At 32.5% G+C, this 13,494-nt stretch overlaps 1 protein-coding gene across 1 annotated transcript in view; it reads left to right on the top strand.

Annotated features, from left to right (window-relative positions):
• Positions 1 to 10,769, top strand: part of NDFIP2 (Nedd4 family interacting protein 2) — a 76,541-nt gene extending 65,772 nt beyond the window's left edge. The window contains exons 6-8 of the mRNA XM_003931019.3: positions 2,299 to 2,365; positions 5,005 to 5,110; positions 6,824 to 10,769. Of these exons, the coding sequence (XP_003931068.1) occupies positions 2,299 to 2,365; positions 5,005 to 5,108 (171 nt within the window). The 3' untranslated portion in view covers positions 5,109 to 5,110; positions 6,824 to 10,769. The remainder of the gene's footprint in view (positions 1 to 2,298; positions 2,366 to 5,004; positions 5,111 to 6,823) is intronic.
• Positions 10,770 to 13,494: the final 2,725 nt, after the last annotated feature.

Below are 13,494 nucleotides of genomic sequence, written 5' to 3'. Positions count from 1 at the left end.
ATCTGTATCTCTGATGCTGGCCATGATCTAGACATTTTATTGGTGATGAAACTAAGAATAAAAAGAGTCTAAACATTTGCACAAGATCCCACAGTTTTTAATGTGAATTAATGTGAATTAAAATCTATGTTGGTCTCAATTCATTGCCTGTTTTCCTACTTCTGTACTGCCTCGGTTACACTGTATTTTGACTTTTATTATAATGTTCCAAGTAATACATTTCTCTTAGAGTTTAGTGCTGAGAGAAAAGTTTTCTCCTAAAAACCTGGTGTTTCCTTTCATTAGATAATAAGTAATTTATAAATCATACTGCTGCTCTCCATTTTGTTTCTGAGCTGCCACGAACCTTGGATTTTGTGTAAATATCTTTAGCCTAGGCTTTTGATACTACTTCTAAGGTTTTTATTGTTTGGTTAGAAATACATACATGTTTCATTAAAAATGAATCATATACATTTTGAAAGTAGCTAGGATGTAAACAATGAAATACTGGTGTTATATTATTACAATAAAATCAGATGAATTCTTAATGTTCGTTAATTTATTTTCCAAAATTGGATTTCGATAGCCTTTGATTGGCCAATCAACATGATTGATTTACTTACTTAAAAAAAATTAGCTTAGGCTTATGATTTTACTATTTTAAAACATTTTTGTTAACATAGTAATGAGTCCAAAAGCTTTCTTTATCCTTTCTACATAGCGAATCCTTCTCTTTGACATCAGGGTGAAGGTAATTATATTTTTCACTTGGGAGTAAATATTTTTGGTGATGAATGACTCTTTTCTTGATTTTCAGGTTGCCTGTTACTGGGTGACACATGGAAATTTAAAATGTATTGCTTTGGTTCTTTATTCTTTTTTTGTTCTTATAGCCTTTAAGACCTGTATGAAAATGTTTGATTTCTAATTGCTAATCACCTGAATAAAAAATAGTATAGTGCAGTCTTGTATAAGCTGTATCTTTTCAATTTTAAGTCCCTCCTTCATTGTACATATTTTAAAGATGTAGGTATATGTGGGATTTGTGTGTTTAGTAGTACTTTGAAATTTTAAATCTCTGAAATTACTGTAAATTAATAAATGGTTTATTAATTGAAAACACTTCCTGAGAAAATACTTAAAAGGCTATACAGACTTAGGTAATCTTTATTTAATATGCTTCCTAAATGATAACATTATTTACAATTTGTAAGCATTTTTTATTATTGCCAAAGTCTAGGATTTTTAAGCTTATATGAAAATTGCCAACAAATAATTGGAAACCTTTACATATAAAGGTACAAACACTTTTAATTAATATCAGATTTGAGAACAAGTCTGCATTTAACTAAATCAGTTTTAGTTACATCAGATTCAGTTTGCAGAACAGTGGAAACAGGGTGAGTAAACACAAGCTAATTTTTAGTAGTTTTAGAGTAGGTTATATTAGACACTTTTTAAAAAGTAATCATTTGAGGCACTGTTTTAGGTGCTAAAGTTATCTGAAATAACTGAAGAAAATTAGATTGATTAAAAAAAAAAAAACCCTTTTAAAATTAATGAACTGTGATGTCTAGAGTCTAATCAAGGAAAAGATACCTGTGTCCAGTATCATCAAACTCTGCCTTCCATCTGCCTGTTCATATTCTTACACCACAGAGAATGTAAAACTGTCTACCATGGCCACTAAGAGGAACTGTTGAAATGCCACTTTAAGGTTCATTTAGCTGTTCTCAGTTCACTGTTGGGAACTGAATGCTAGAGCATCTAGTTTGAAAATAAAGACTCTAATAAGTTGGAGGTCTTTATGCACCTAGAATTTTTGGCAGTGATTAACAGTAGGGGGTGTGCAGAAGGTCAAAAGCTCTTCTTTTTGGAGGTCAGTAGAACATCCCCATCTGATAAGATTAAACTAATGTGGCTTTTGGTGTTAATATCTGAAGCAGTGAGTTGCTGTAGTATGTTTGGGATGGTATTTGTGGTTTTGAGAGATTATGAAGAAAGAACTGATGTGAACTTTTTAATGAGAAAATGTGTGATTCAGACATACAGCATTTATTTTTATTTCTTGCGGGCAGTTTGAAACTTTTTTGTTTCTAAAGTATTTTGTGTAAGTTTTTTTTACTATTGCATGAGATGATTTTTTTCTCAAATAATTCATATATGTATATGTCATTAAGTATTTTAATTTTTCCTTTGTGCTATTTTTAAGTGTTAAAGATTATTTGAGGTAAATCGTTCTGAAACTGAAGATAATGTATGATTTTCAAATTCAGGTGTACAAATTTTGTTAATATATTTATGTTCACTCCGTAGTTTTCTGATTATTTTACTGGATATTTCAATGGACAGTATTGGCTTTGGTGGATATTTCTTGTACTTGGTAAGTTTACTTTTAATACATTTAGTTTAACTTTGATATTTCCAGAAACTGTAAGATGTAAATAAACTATGTTGTAATTTATGTGGAAATTATTTTTCTACTGTAAAATTCTCATATTCAAACACTTGCATCTCAATTTTTAAACAATTCTGTTCTACATAGCACCATAGAGTTCTTAGATTTAAAAGCCAGAGGCTATCAGTGTAAAGAGTCAGAGGCGGGATGATAATAGAATGTTACAAAATTTTAAAATAACAGTGTGATTAAAAAAAATTGTCTTTAGCATTTGTCCTAGAAAATATACACAAATAACTTCTTTTCATGATCTTAGAGAATTTGAGAGTTGGGTAGTTTGGTGGTTCTATCCATTCTCTTATTTTTGGATCATGAAAACATTCTTTATGTATTTGAAATGTGCCTTGAATTAATCATTAATCAGCCAGGCATAAGGAAAAACTTCATGCCTAATGATCCCAGTACTTCTGTTGAGTTGTCTTCTTATAAAGCATGTCTTTTTATTTTTATTTTTTAATTTTATTTTTCTTTTTGTCTTTTTATTAATATTGATGGAATTTTATGGATTTTCAATTTTCGTTCCCTTTTGTTTTTTACCTTCAATGTAAGATAATTAAGTTAAATCTTTAAATCACATTAGACCTTTAATTCACATTTCAGATATATTTGTGACATAAGGAATACATTTTGTTTCTAGTTAAAACTGAAAGCCCATGTTTCATTCAGAAGTGCATCAGAAAATAACAGCATTTCAGTAGGTGGCAGTCTTCTCTCTGAGTTTTTATTTAGTCATACTGTTGGATCTTTAGGATCTTTTGGGAAACAATTTTTTTTTTTTATTAGATAAGGTCACTTAATTCTTTAATAACTGTAGTGAAATAATTTTAGTGTAGTGACTTTGCTGAGATGCCTCTGGAGGTGAAGCTACTAGTTTTATGTTGTGTTCTGACTGCCGGAATGCTATGTTCTTTATTGAGTTTCTTAGCTAAAAACGAAAAGGTTTATAAAGTTTATTAAGTATTTAAGCATATTAAATGAGTGTGTGTGTGTGTGTGTGTGTGTGTGTGTGTGTGTGTGTGTGTATTATTTAGAGACTGTAGGAATCTTAGGGAGGTAATTATGGGCAGAGTAGAATACAGAGGACAATGTCAGTTTCACTTCAGAGCCATAATCTAGTGTTTGTTTATTTCGGGGATTGTGAAAATGTAATCAGTGAGAAAAATGTTGCTCTCACATATGCTGAAAAGAATGTTGAGCTCTTTGTAGAATGCTGAGAAACAGTAGTCACTGAGTGATTGGTCTTTAGATATGAACTGGCTGGCTTCTTTTAGAAAATGCCTGAAAAGTAAAATGTGTGTTAGAAACAGCTGCTTTAGAGACAACGAAAGGAATCCCACAAAAAGTTGATTTACATTTTTCAATAATATTTTTACATTTGGATAACAGTATTATTGTCTTTGAACAGCATCTGGAAAAGCATGAGGGTGGAATTCAGAGGGAGTCCTAAACAGAGGGAGTTAGGATATGGGAAGCGGATTAGATTGGATTTAGCTGAAATTTATACCATTTAAGTCATCATTTGTATCTTCTATCTTTCCTCTCCAATTTACTGCACACGTGCTTCTTTTTTAGTGATTAGTTGGGGTACAAATTTAGTTTGGGACTTCATATTTTAAATTCACAAACTCCTTTCCTTCCTGGTGAGGAAAGTTATACATATACAGTAGATTCTTCTGTTTTTGTTTTTGGACCCCCCCCCACTCCAATTTCCATGTTAAAAATTTACTGGAGTTAATAAATGTTTCCCTAAGAGTCATATGCTTAAGTGTTTCAAAGGCTTATACTAATAATGGTAATGTTTTATACTTACCTTCTATTTTTCATTTGAAACTTTAGAGAATTTCACAGGTATTGCTTTTTAAATCATTAAATATATCTGTGGTTATTTTTAAATACTATTTTACAAAGGAGAAAACTGAGATAGATATAAGATGTATCCCAAATAGTGTAAATCACTAGAGTGACTCTTCCAAGTCGTCTTCTCTAACTCATCTTAATTTTTATTATTTTTTTATTATTACCTCAAAATAAGAACTCATAATTAAAATATGTACAAAACGCACATATCTTTAAATACAGATTTCACAGATGATAGGCACTTGATATTGCTATACAGACTTGTTTTTTTCTCCACAGTTGTTAGCAACCACATGTATATTTTTTCTTTTCATTTACTTTATATAAGTAAATCTTAGTTCACTAAGTGAACTAAGTTACATTAATTGAAAAGATTGGTACAGTGTAGCATGGGGTTTTTATGAGTTGAATCAGTTTAAGTGTATCAGGTAACTTTACTATTTAAGAAAATCACTTAAATGTATGTTTTTATGTAATTCTGGATTTCTATAGCTAGATTTGCTTTAATTTTAGTACATCTAGGCTTAACAGATTTCCTTGTGACAGAGTTTATCCTTATAGTGTAAAATATATTGCAGAATGAATGGAAGTCTACAAATAAAATTCCTTAAGCCAAGATGATTTTGTTTATAATTGTCTATTTTAAATTTATCTTGCCCCTTTCTATATAAGAACATAGTATATCCATATTATTTCAACTTTTTCAGGCCTGCTCCTTTTCTTCAGAGGATTTGTTAATTATCTAAAAGTCAGAAACATGTCTGAAAGTATGGCAGCTGCTCATAGAACAAGGTATTTCTTCTTATTATAGAGGTAAGAAATATTAATCTATGAACTCTGTCTGTTCCCTTTGTGTATTCAGATTTACCAGATACATATTAAATGCCTAATGTGTATTCATGATTTTTACTCAGTTAGAATATTTAATATTTCTTAATACTGCTAACAATCAGCTTATTGAAATTTAATGTCATAGACCTTTTTAGATGACTTTTAGATTTTTAAAATTGAATATCATACATTTTAATTTTTAAAATACATAATGAGTGAACTGAAATTTTAAATCAGAATTTTAAAACTTCTCTATAAAGATTAACCATAGAATGTATGTGAAGTAATTACCAGCACAAAATTTGAAGGCTTGAAAACAAAACAAAATATGACATAGTACTTACACTGAAAGAATGGGCATTTTTATATAAAACAATGTGAAATTCACCTAGATAATCTGGTGGAGAAAAAAAATCTGTGATTGAAAAATAATTTGTCTTGCAGTCCTTTTAATAATCTGGATCAAGGAATAAAAGTCATGTGAAGAAAATAGTTCCGTTATTGTTTTCTTTTTTTTTTTTGAGACGGAGTTTCGTCTTGTTACCCAGGCTGGAGTGCAATGGTGCGATCTCGGCTCACCGCAACCTCCGCCTCCTAGGTTCAGGCAATTCTCCTGCCTCAACCTCCTGAGTAGCTGGGATTACAGGCACGTGCCACCATGCCCAGCTAATTTTTTGTATTTTTAGTAGAGACAAGGGTTTCACCATGTTGACCAGGATGGTCTTGATCTTTTGGCCTCGTGATCCACCCGCCTCAGCCTCCCAAAGTGCTGGGATTACAGGCTTGAGCCACCGCGCCTTGCCTGTTATTGTTTTCTTAATGTGTGTAGTTTTTATCAGCAATGAAGGCTACAACTTGAATTAAGTGAATACGAAGAAATGAATAGAGGTTGTCTTACTAGTTTTCCAGTGAGTTTCTGGAGGCTGTGTATACAGTAATAGTATTTATTTATTGTGCAGTGGGAGTATCTTCACATAAAGTAATCTCATACTGTATTCTGTTTTCTAAAGCAAGTACAATATCTTTATGCCTATAAATAATGTAAAGTTTTAAAGCATTTTAACTCCATAACCAAAAATGTCTACTAGTACTTAACTTCTGAATGTAGGACTACAAGGAAAAAAAGTGTTTCAAGTATACTAAAACAAAATATCTTTTTTCTAATATAAATTGTATACTTTGTAATTTGGTTGCTTACATGTTATTTATAATTTATATGTTATACATAAGCTTATATAATTTACTTATTTCTTCTAGAGTACAATGAATACACTGTACTTCTAGATTATGTTAAAGTATCATTTTAAGTGTTCCATTAAAGATTCCACCAACCACTCCCAAAGATGTTGCTTTTAATTTTAACAAGCAAAATACCTTTGCAAACAGTGGCATTAAGAATTTGTCAGTATTAATGATAAGATAAAAGGCTAAGTAATTTTGCCATTTTACTAATTTATGTGATTATCTTGTATTGCATTTTGAAGAGCTAAAATACAGTGTAAATATTTTCTAGATGTAGGTCTGCTGGAGAAGTTTTACACTTTAGAATATATTCTGACATATAGACTTTGTTATCTTTATCAAAAGAATATTATATACTTGATATAATTCTTCTATAAAATGTTTCTTATTATACTATGACTTAGATAAACACAACTTAATACATTTTAAGACTGATTCTTTCTTTGTCTCCAGACTGCATCAACTCGACATTCCTTTCTTATACCAATGTGAAACTTCCAGATCATCGGTAAACCTACAACTTTAATAGGATAGAAGACTACTAATAGCAGAAGACAAATTAGTGAAGAAAACACAGAGCTTCGAAATTGAATGGCAGGGTGGTTTATGTTTACAAGCCACTTCTGTTCATTCTTTGAGTATCTATGTTTCATTTGTTTTGCACATATGCATATGTGCCCATTTAAGAGATTTGGATATACTTGAAAGAAATCATAAAGTTGTAGCACTTAAGTCCAGTCACATTTGGTTAATCAGTGTTTGATATAATTGAAAGAGGTGAGTGATAAACAGTCTTCCAGCATGTAAATGCCATTGACTTTTGACCTGACATTTAGTATAATTAAGAATGAGATTATTAACCATGTCAAATGATTTAGTTTCTGGCTTTTAGATTCATCTGGTAATTCTACACATGAAACATCTTTTGTTATATAAAATTTATTGAAATCTGCAGGTACTGATTATTAGAAAGGATTTGTCAGATTTTTGAACATGACATTTACGTTATTAGGAAAACTCTTCCTGTAAATAACCGTGCATAACTTACTTTCTGCAATGTTATCTTAGAAATTGGGTCCAGATATCTTTCATTAATTTTAAATTAAGTGAACTAAATATATATATGTATATGTATACATGCATACACACACACACACACACACACACACACATAGAAACTGAATGTTAAAGATAGAATTTGTTTTTGGACAAATTTTAAGAAAATGTGGATGTACCAAATGTCTTTATAAGAAAAAGAAAAATTTTTTAAGGGACAACTAGTTTTTGTTTTTTTTTTGAGATGGAGTTTTGCTCTTGTTACCCACGCTGGAGTGCAATAGTGTGATTTCGGCTCACCGCAACCTCCGCCTCCTGGGTTCAAGCAATTCTCCTGCCTCAGCCTCCCGAGTAACTGGGACTACAGGCTGCGCCACCATGCCCAGCTAATTTTTGTATTTTTAGTAGAGACGGGGTTTCACCATGTTGACTAGGATGGTCTCGATCTTTTGACCTCGTGATCCACCCACCTCGGCCTCCCAAAGTGCTGGGATTATAGGCGTGAGCCACCGCGCCTGGCCAGAGCACACTAGTTTTTCAAATGAGAAGCTGGGTTTTTAGGATTGCCCATCTTAGAGATTCTTGCAGGAAGAGATTGTATTGGAAATTATATTTATTTCATTTAAGATAATTTTTGAAAGTTAATTTTCTAAATAAGATAATTCTCATTTGTGTTTGTCTTTTAAATAAGCCAATAAATATCTTTCAGTGTCATTGTAATAATTTTTTAGAGTTTAGTTTTTTAAAGCTTAGCATTTAAAATCTTGTGCTATTAATTCACTTCTTTGCTTTATGACTTTAGGATTAACTTGTAAAAAACATATCCCGAAATGAGTATGCAAACACTTATTTCACATTATGGAAATATGTTTGTGGCATATAGGGGTGTGGGTTCTGTGTGTGTAGTGAGAGTGCAGAACCATTATTACAACTGGAATTGAATTTACATTCATAAGCTACTATATTTCCCATCTTGCAAATTATTTTATGTCTCATCTGTTTTTCCTTTTGATTATATCTTTAATTTTGAATACCAACATTTAAAATGATGGTATATTATCTTTTAAACTTAAAAATTATTTAATACAGCTATATTGAACGTATAAAATTGACTTCTTATTTATTATTAGTCGTTACTACTAAAAGGTACATCTAACTATTAAGGGACATTTTTCCATTTCCAAAAAATAAAATTTATTATGCTTTATAACCTCTTTTGTATTTCTCTGTATTTTCTAATTTTTTCATTGTCTTTGATAAATAAAACATAGTTTTGTTTTGCTAATATAGTCTATTTTTTGTTTTGTCTCATTCAGTTTACTTTCCTGCATAGAATTTTATTGTTGATTAAAGGACCCGTGTTACACCCCTTGGAGTAAAACAATAGCATGGGGTAAAGAAAAATATTTAGTTTAGTTGCCTAATTTGGAAATTAATAAAATTAAACTGTACTAATAATGTATTCAAATTCATGGTGGATCTCTTGCATATTAGTTTCTTACAGACAGACCTGTGCTTTTTTCTCTCAATAATTTTTAAATGAAATTAACCTTTGCTACATGGTAATTTAAAATTACTAAGAAGGTTAGCTATCAAACATTGACTTATTAAAATTTCATTTTAGCTTTTATGGTATAAATGCTTGTTTTCTGAATATGGATATGTTACTTTTGATCCAACATCAAAAGTTGCTTTTTGTTTTGACTTTCCCCCCCCAAATCTATAAGGTTCAAGTGTACGTACTGATCTTAATTCTCTATAATTGGCATAATTCAAAGGTAGCCTTAAATCTCATCATGTAAGCAGGGGAATCAGAATGTTATTTTCCAAAACTTAATGTTCTTCAGACGTATCAAATCCTGCGTACTTCATTTCCTGTGAGCTTGAACAGCTGTTGTTGTGTTTTGGGGACAATTGATCGTCTTTGCACTCTGCCTTAAAGATTGAAAACTCAAAAATCCTGTTAGGGGATCAAAACATTTTTGAGTGTGAACTGGGGCTTGGAAGTTAATGCAAAAATTTTTCAAATTATTTCTATTGTAAATGAATAAGCTAGTCTTGGCTAGGATAATCTTTTTTTTTTTTTTTTTTTTTTTTTGAGACGGAGTTTCGCTCTCGTTACCCAGGCTGGAGTGCAATGGCGCGATCTCGGCTCACCGCAACCTCCGTCTCCTGGGTTCAGGCAATTCTCCTGCCTCAGCCTCCTGAGTAGCTGGGATTACAGGCACGTGCCACCATGCCCAGCTACTTTTTTGTATTTTTAGTAGAGATGGGGTTTCACTATGTTGACCAGGCTGGTCTCGATCTCTTGACCTCGTGATCCACCCGCCTCGGCCTCCCAAAGTGCTGGGATTACAGGCTTGAGCCACCGCGCCCGGCCGAGGATAATCCATTTTTATGTATTTATGCAATAAACTGAATTTTAAAGCAGGCACTTTTCTATATAGTGTATGTGGGATAGATTTTGGAGATTTAGATTAAAATACAGATCCCATTACATTCAGTTAAAATGAAATATCTCTGCTTAATAGAAAAACTAATCTTTAGCCTATTATTTTGAGTCTGTAAAATATATTTCATTTTAGACATGCCTTTGAAGTTGTTAGCAGATTTTTACCTGTTAAAACAGTAATCACTAATATTTCCAGTAAAATCTCTCCTAACAGGAAAAGTGGAGTTCAAAATATCCAATTGAAGAAAAATTTGGAGTCTCTTCATTTAATGTAATTATTTTCATCTTGTATGTACTATTTCAAGAAGTGCAAAAAGTAATGATAGTGAATGTGATACTGTACTTAACAAAGGTAACATATCCTTAGTTTGCTCAAAACAGTCCTCGTTATTCCTGTTTTCTCAGCATAATAGTGTCACGTCTTACTCTCAAAAGTGTTCTAATTTGGAGGATAAGTTATGTAATCATCCTATGTATAATTGTAGACTGTACCAAGAAGTGACTGCTTTAGCTCCACTGTCCTTTGAGGGATGGAACCTGGGGTAAGGGCAAGAGCCAGTATTATCGCCACAGTGTTTTCTAATCGACCATTTGGCCTGTAGAAGAGGAATAGTATTTTTTTTAATAGTTGTATTTGAATGATTCCAGCTTATGGTAAATACTAAACTGAATGGCTTTTATATTTATAACTGCTGTTAAATGTTATGTTAACATTTATTGTTTATTAGTTATTTAATTCTTCAAATAGTCATATGAAATATTAGCATATATTCGATAAAGGTCAACTGTTAGATGATAATGTGCCATTCATTATCATAGGAATGTCCTAGCCCATATATAAAACATGCTGGCATGTATTTTACTTGTTAATAAAGTTGTATAGATGTGGAAGTGTCAACCTGTGATGCATCCTTTTCAAAATCAGTTTAAGATACACATATTATCACCATTTTGCCCTTATTAAACTGTTTATGTGACAAACCTTTGAAGACTGGAGATGAAAACAACACTTGTGAAATTAGGTTGGAGTTGCAACATATCTTAACTTCTCACCTACTTGTATGTCAGGAGATAGATTGTTGTTTAATTTTAATAAACACAAATGTTAGCTTTTCAAAAATATTTTATGTTCATTTCTACTTTGTAAAGTATCATTGCTCACCTAGGTCAGACCTGCTTATGGGTGTGGATTCTTATTTGGGATATAATGCCTAACATGCAAAAATTTCCTGCAAGTAATTAAGAAAAATAGAAAACTCATTTCACACTTTTAAAAACATGTTTTTAAAGTTCATTTTAAGCTCAGAATATTTGTTTTATTTACTTTTTTAATGTTTTTGAGCTTATAGTTCATTATTTTTGTTTTTATTTTGAGAGATTGAGTTACTTCTAAAAAATTACTCTTATTTTAATAGAAACTATTATTTTAAAAAAATTCAGCAACTAAATAGAGAAGATAGGGGTATTACCCCCTTAATAGCTGAGGTTATAGCAAACCAATGTAATACTTCCAGTTCACAGAATTGTGGAGAGGTTTTGTGTCTCTTCATGCTTGCAAACAACCACTTTATTACTCCCTAGTTAATTTTGTATTTGCTTCTTATATCTTTTCTCCTGCAAGTGGAATTAAAGCAAAAGTTACCTAGATGACATTTGATCTTAAGGGATGCAATTAGGTGAAGAGGGGAAGGCCGTTGCCTGTTTACCAAGCAGTAAAGCATTCTAGCTGGTAGGAAGAGTGGAAGTTTGCACAAATCTTTCCAGGCAGAGGGGTAGGGAGTAGGGAGCCCAGAGGCCAGTCCCTTAGATTTTTACTCTGAATTGATTTAGATGATACTACTTTATAACTAGTGACACATTAATTTTGCTTAAAGAGTCACTGCACTGAAATATTTGTTGGGAGTGATCAGGAAATAAGTTTGTGGGCATGTTGTTTCAGTGTCGAGGATAAGTCGCTTCACCAGCTTTCTCTTAGAATCATAGGTCAACGTTGGGTTTATTTTCAAAAATGGCTATTAAGTCAAAAGAAAATACTTAGTTGGGAATCAAGTTCTCCAGACTCTACCCTGATGATACTTTGGATCATTTTAATATTTTCGAGTGCCTTTTAATAGTTCTTGAAGGGATGATGCTGTTACCACCACATAGAATCTATCTTATACTCTATTCCTCTTTCCACTTCAAAAAAAAAAAAAAAAAAGAAAAGAAAGAAAACCTTAATTGCTATCTCTTTTAGGGAACCTTTTCTTTTCATCCTCTTTAATTTTGATCATCTTGGTTTTCATAGTTCTATGTGTGAATTCTGTCAAGGCACTTATGAGACTGTGCTAGGAGTATTAATTTTTAGGTTAATATCCTCATTGGTAGATATTATATCTTAATTTTGCATGTCACCACCCCTCCCCCCGCCACCTGTGCACAAAGCTCAGTACTTTTAATGAATGGTTGGATAGGATGGATATCAGTGCGAGAGTATGGGTATGTACTGGTATATATAAAATGCCTTCTGGCCTTTAAGAGTTTAATAGAGGAAGATTTATAAATAGGAAAATTGGCTAATATTGAGGCAGGAACTAAAATCATGGGTCAGAGCAATTGAACTCCAGGAGAAAAAGGGCACTCTTCACTACAGAGGTGACATTGGAACTAGATCTTAAAGAATAAATAAAAGTGTGCAGTATGTCTAAACATTTAATACATTTTCATATTTTTCCATCTTTTGCATGATGTTCTCTGCCTTCCCTGATTCTCCTCGGAAGGAATTATTTTTCCAATTCTCATAACACTTCTTCTGAGGCTCTTTATTGAACCACCTTCTACTGTGTACCACAGTACTTTGCATTCATGCCTCACCACTCTGCTTGAGGGCAGGATCCATGTGAAGTGTAGAGTCATAGCCTCCAGTGAACCTAGCACATAGTAAACACCTTTAAAAGATCAACTTCAAGATTTTCCACATCATTGTGAGCCACTCACTTTACCACTGCAGTGGTACAGATTTCCTCTTCTCCAGAAGCACTGTACAAAGAAGTATGTAGAATAATTGTGAGCATCTTCACATATCTCCCAACTTCATCTTCCTCTCCAGAAGGAACCACTGTTAACAATTTATTACACTCTCTTACAGAAGTTTTCCGAATAGATTTCTACTAGGATGATCCTGTGCTCTATGATGTCAGCATAACTTCTGGTTATGAAGGTGAGAGGATCCCAGGTATAATGTCTGAAAAAGTGTACTTCTTGCTTTGTAATTATAGCATACAGCTCTTAGGGGAGAGTACTGTTTATTGCAAGCATAGTTTATTTATTGAGAAACCAAGGTTTATTTTCTTGGTCCTTTAGTCTCAGATGAACAATGACTTGTGGTTTCAAGGCTTTTAGGAGCTGAACTGTTCCAGGATCTGATATGTGCAGCACGTAAATGTCCTACTTTATGAACTTTTTACAACCCCATTTGGTGAGAAGTTCTCTGAAACCAGGTCATTTAGAGGAAAAAGATCTGGGTTGACAAAAGTCCAAGCTGTGTAAGGTGGGAGAAGACTTAAAATGATGCTGGGTTTAGGCCAGGCCCACTGGCTCATGCCTGTAATCCCAACACTTTGGGAGGCTAAGGCGG

This window comes from Saimiri boliviensis, chromosome 16 (assembly GCF_048565385.1).
Source record: "Saimiri boliviensis isolate mSaiBol1 chromosome 16, mSaiBol1.pri, whole genome shotgun sequence".
In the NCBI taxonomy this organism is placed as follows: domain Eukaryota; kingdom Metazoa; phylum Chordata; class Mammalia; order Primates; family Cebidae; genus Saimiri; species Saimiri boliviensis.
Note: the sequence above shows the minus strand (reverse complement) of the source record. Positions and strands in the feature narration are given on the sequence as shown.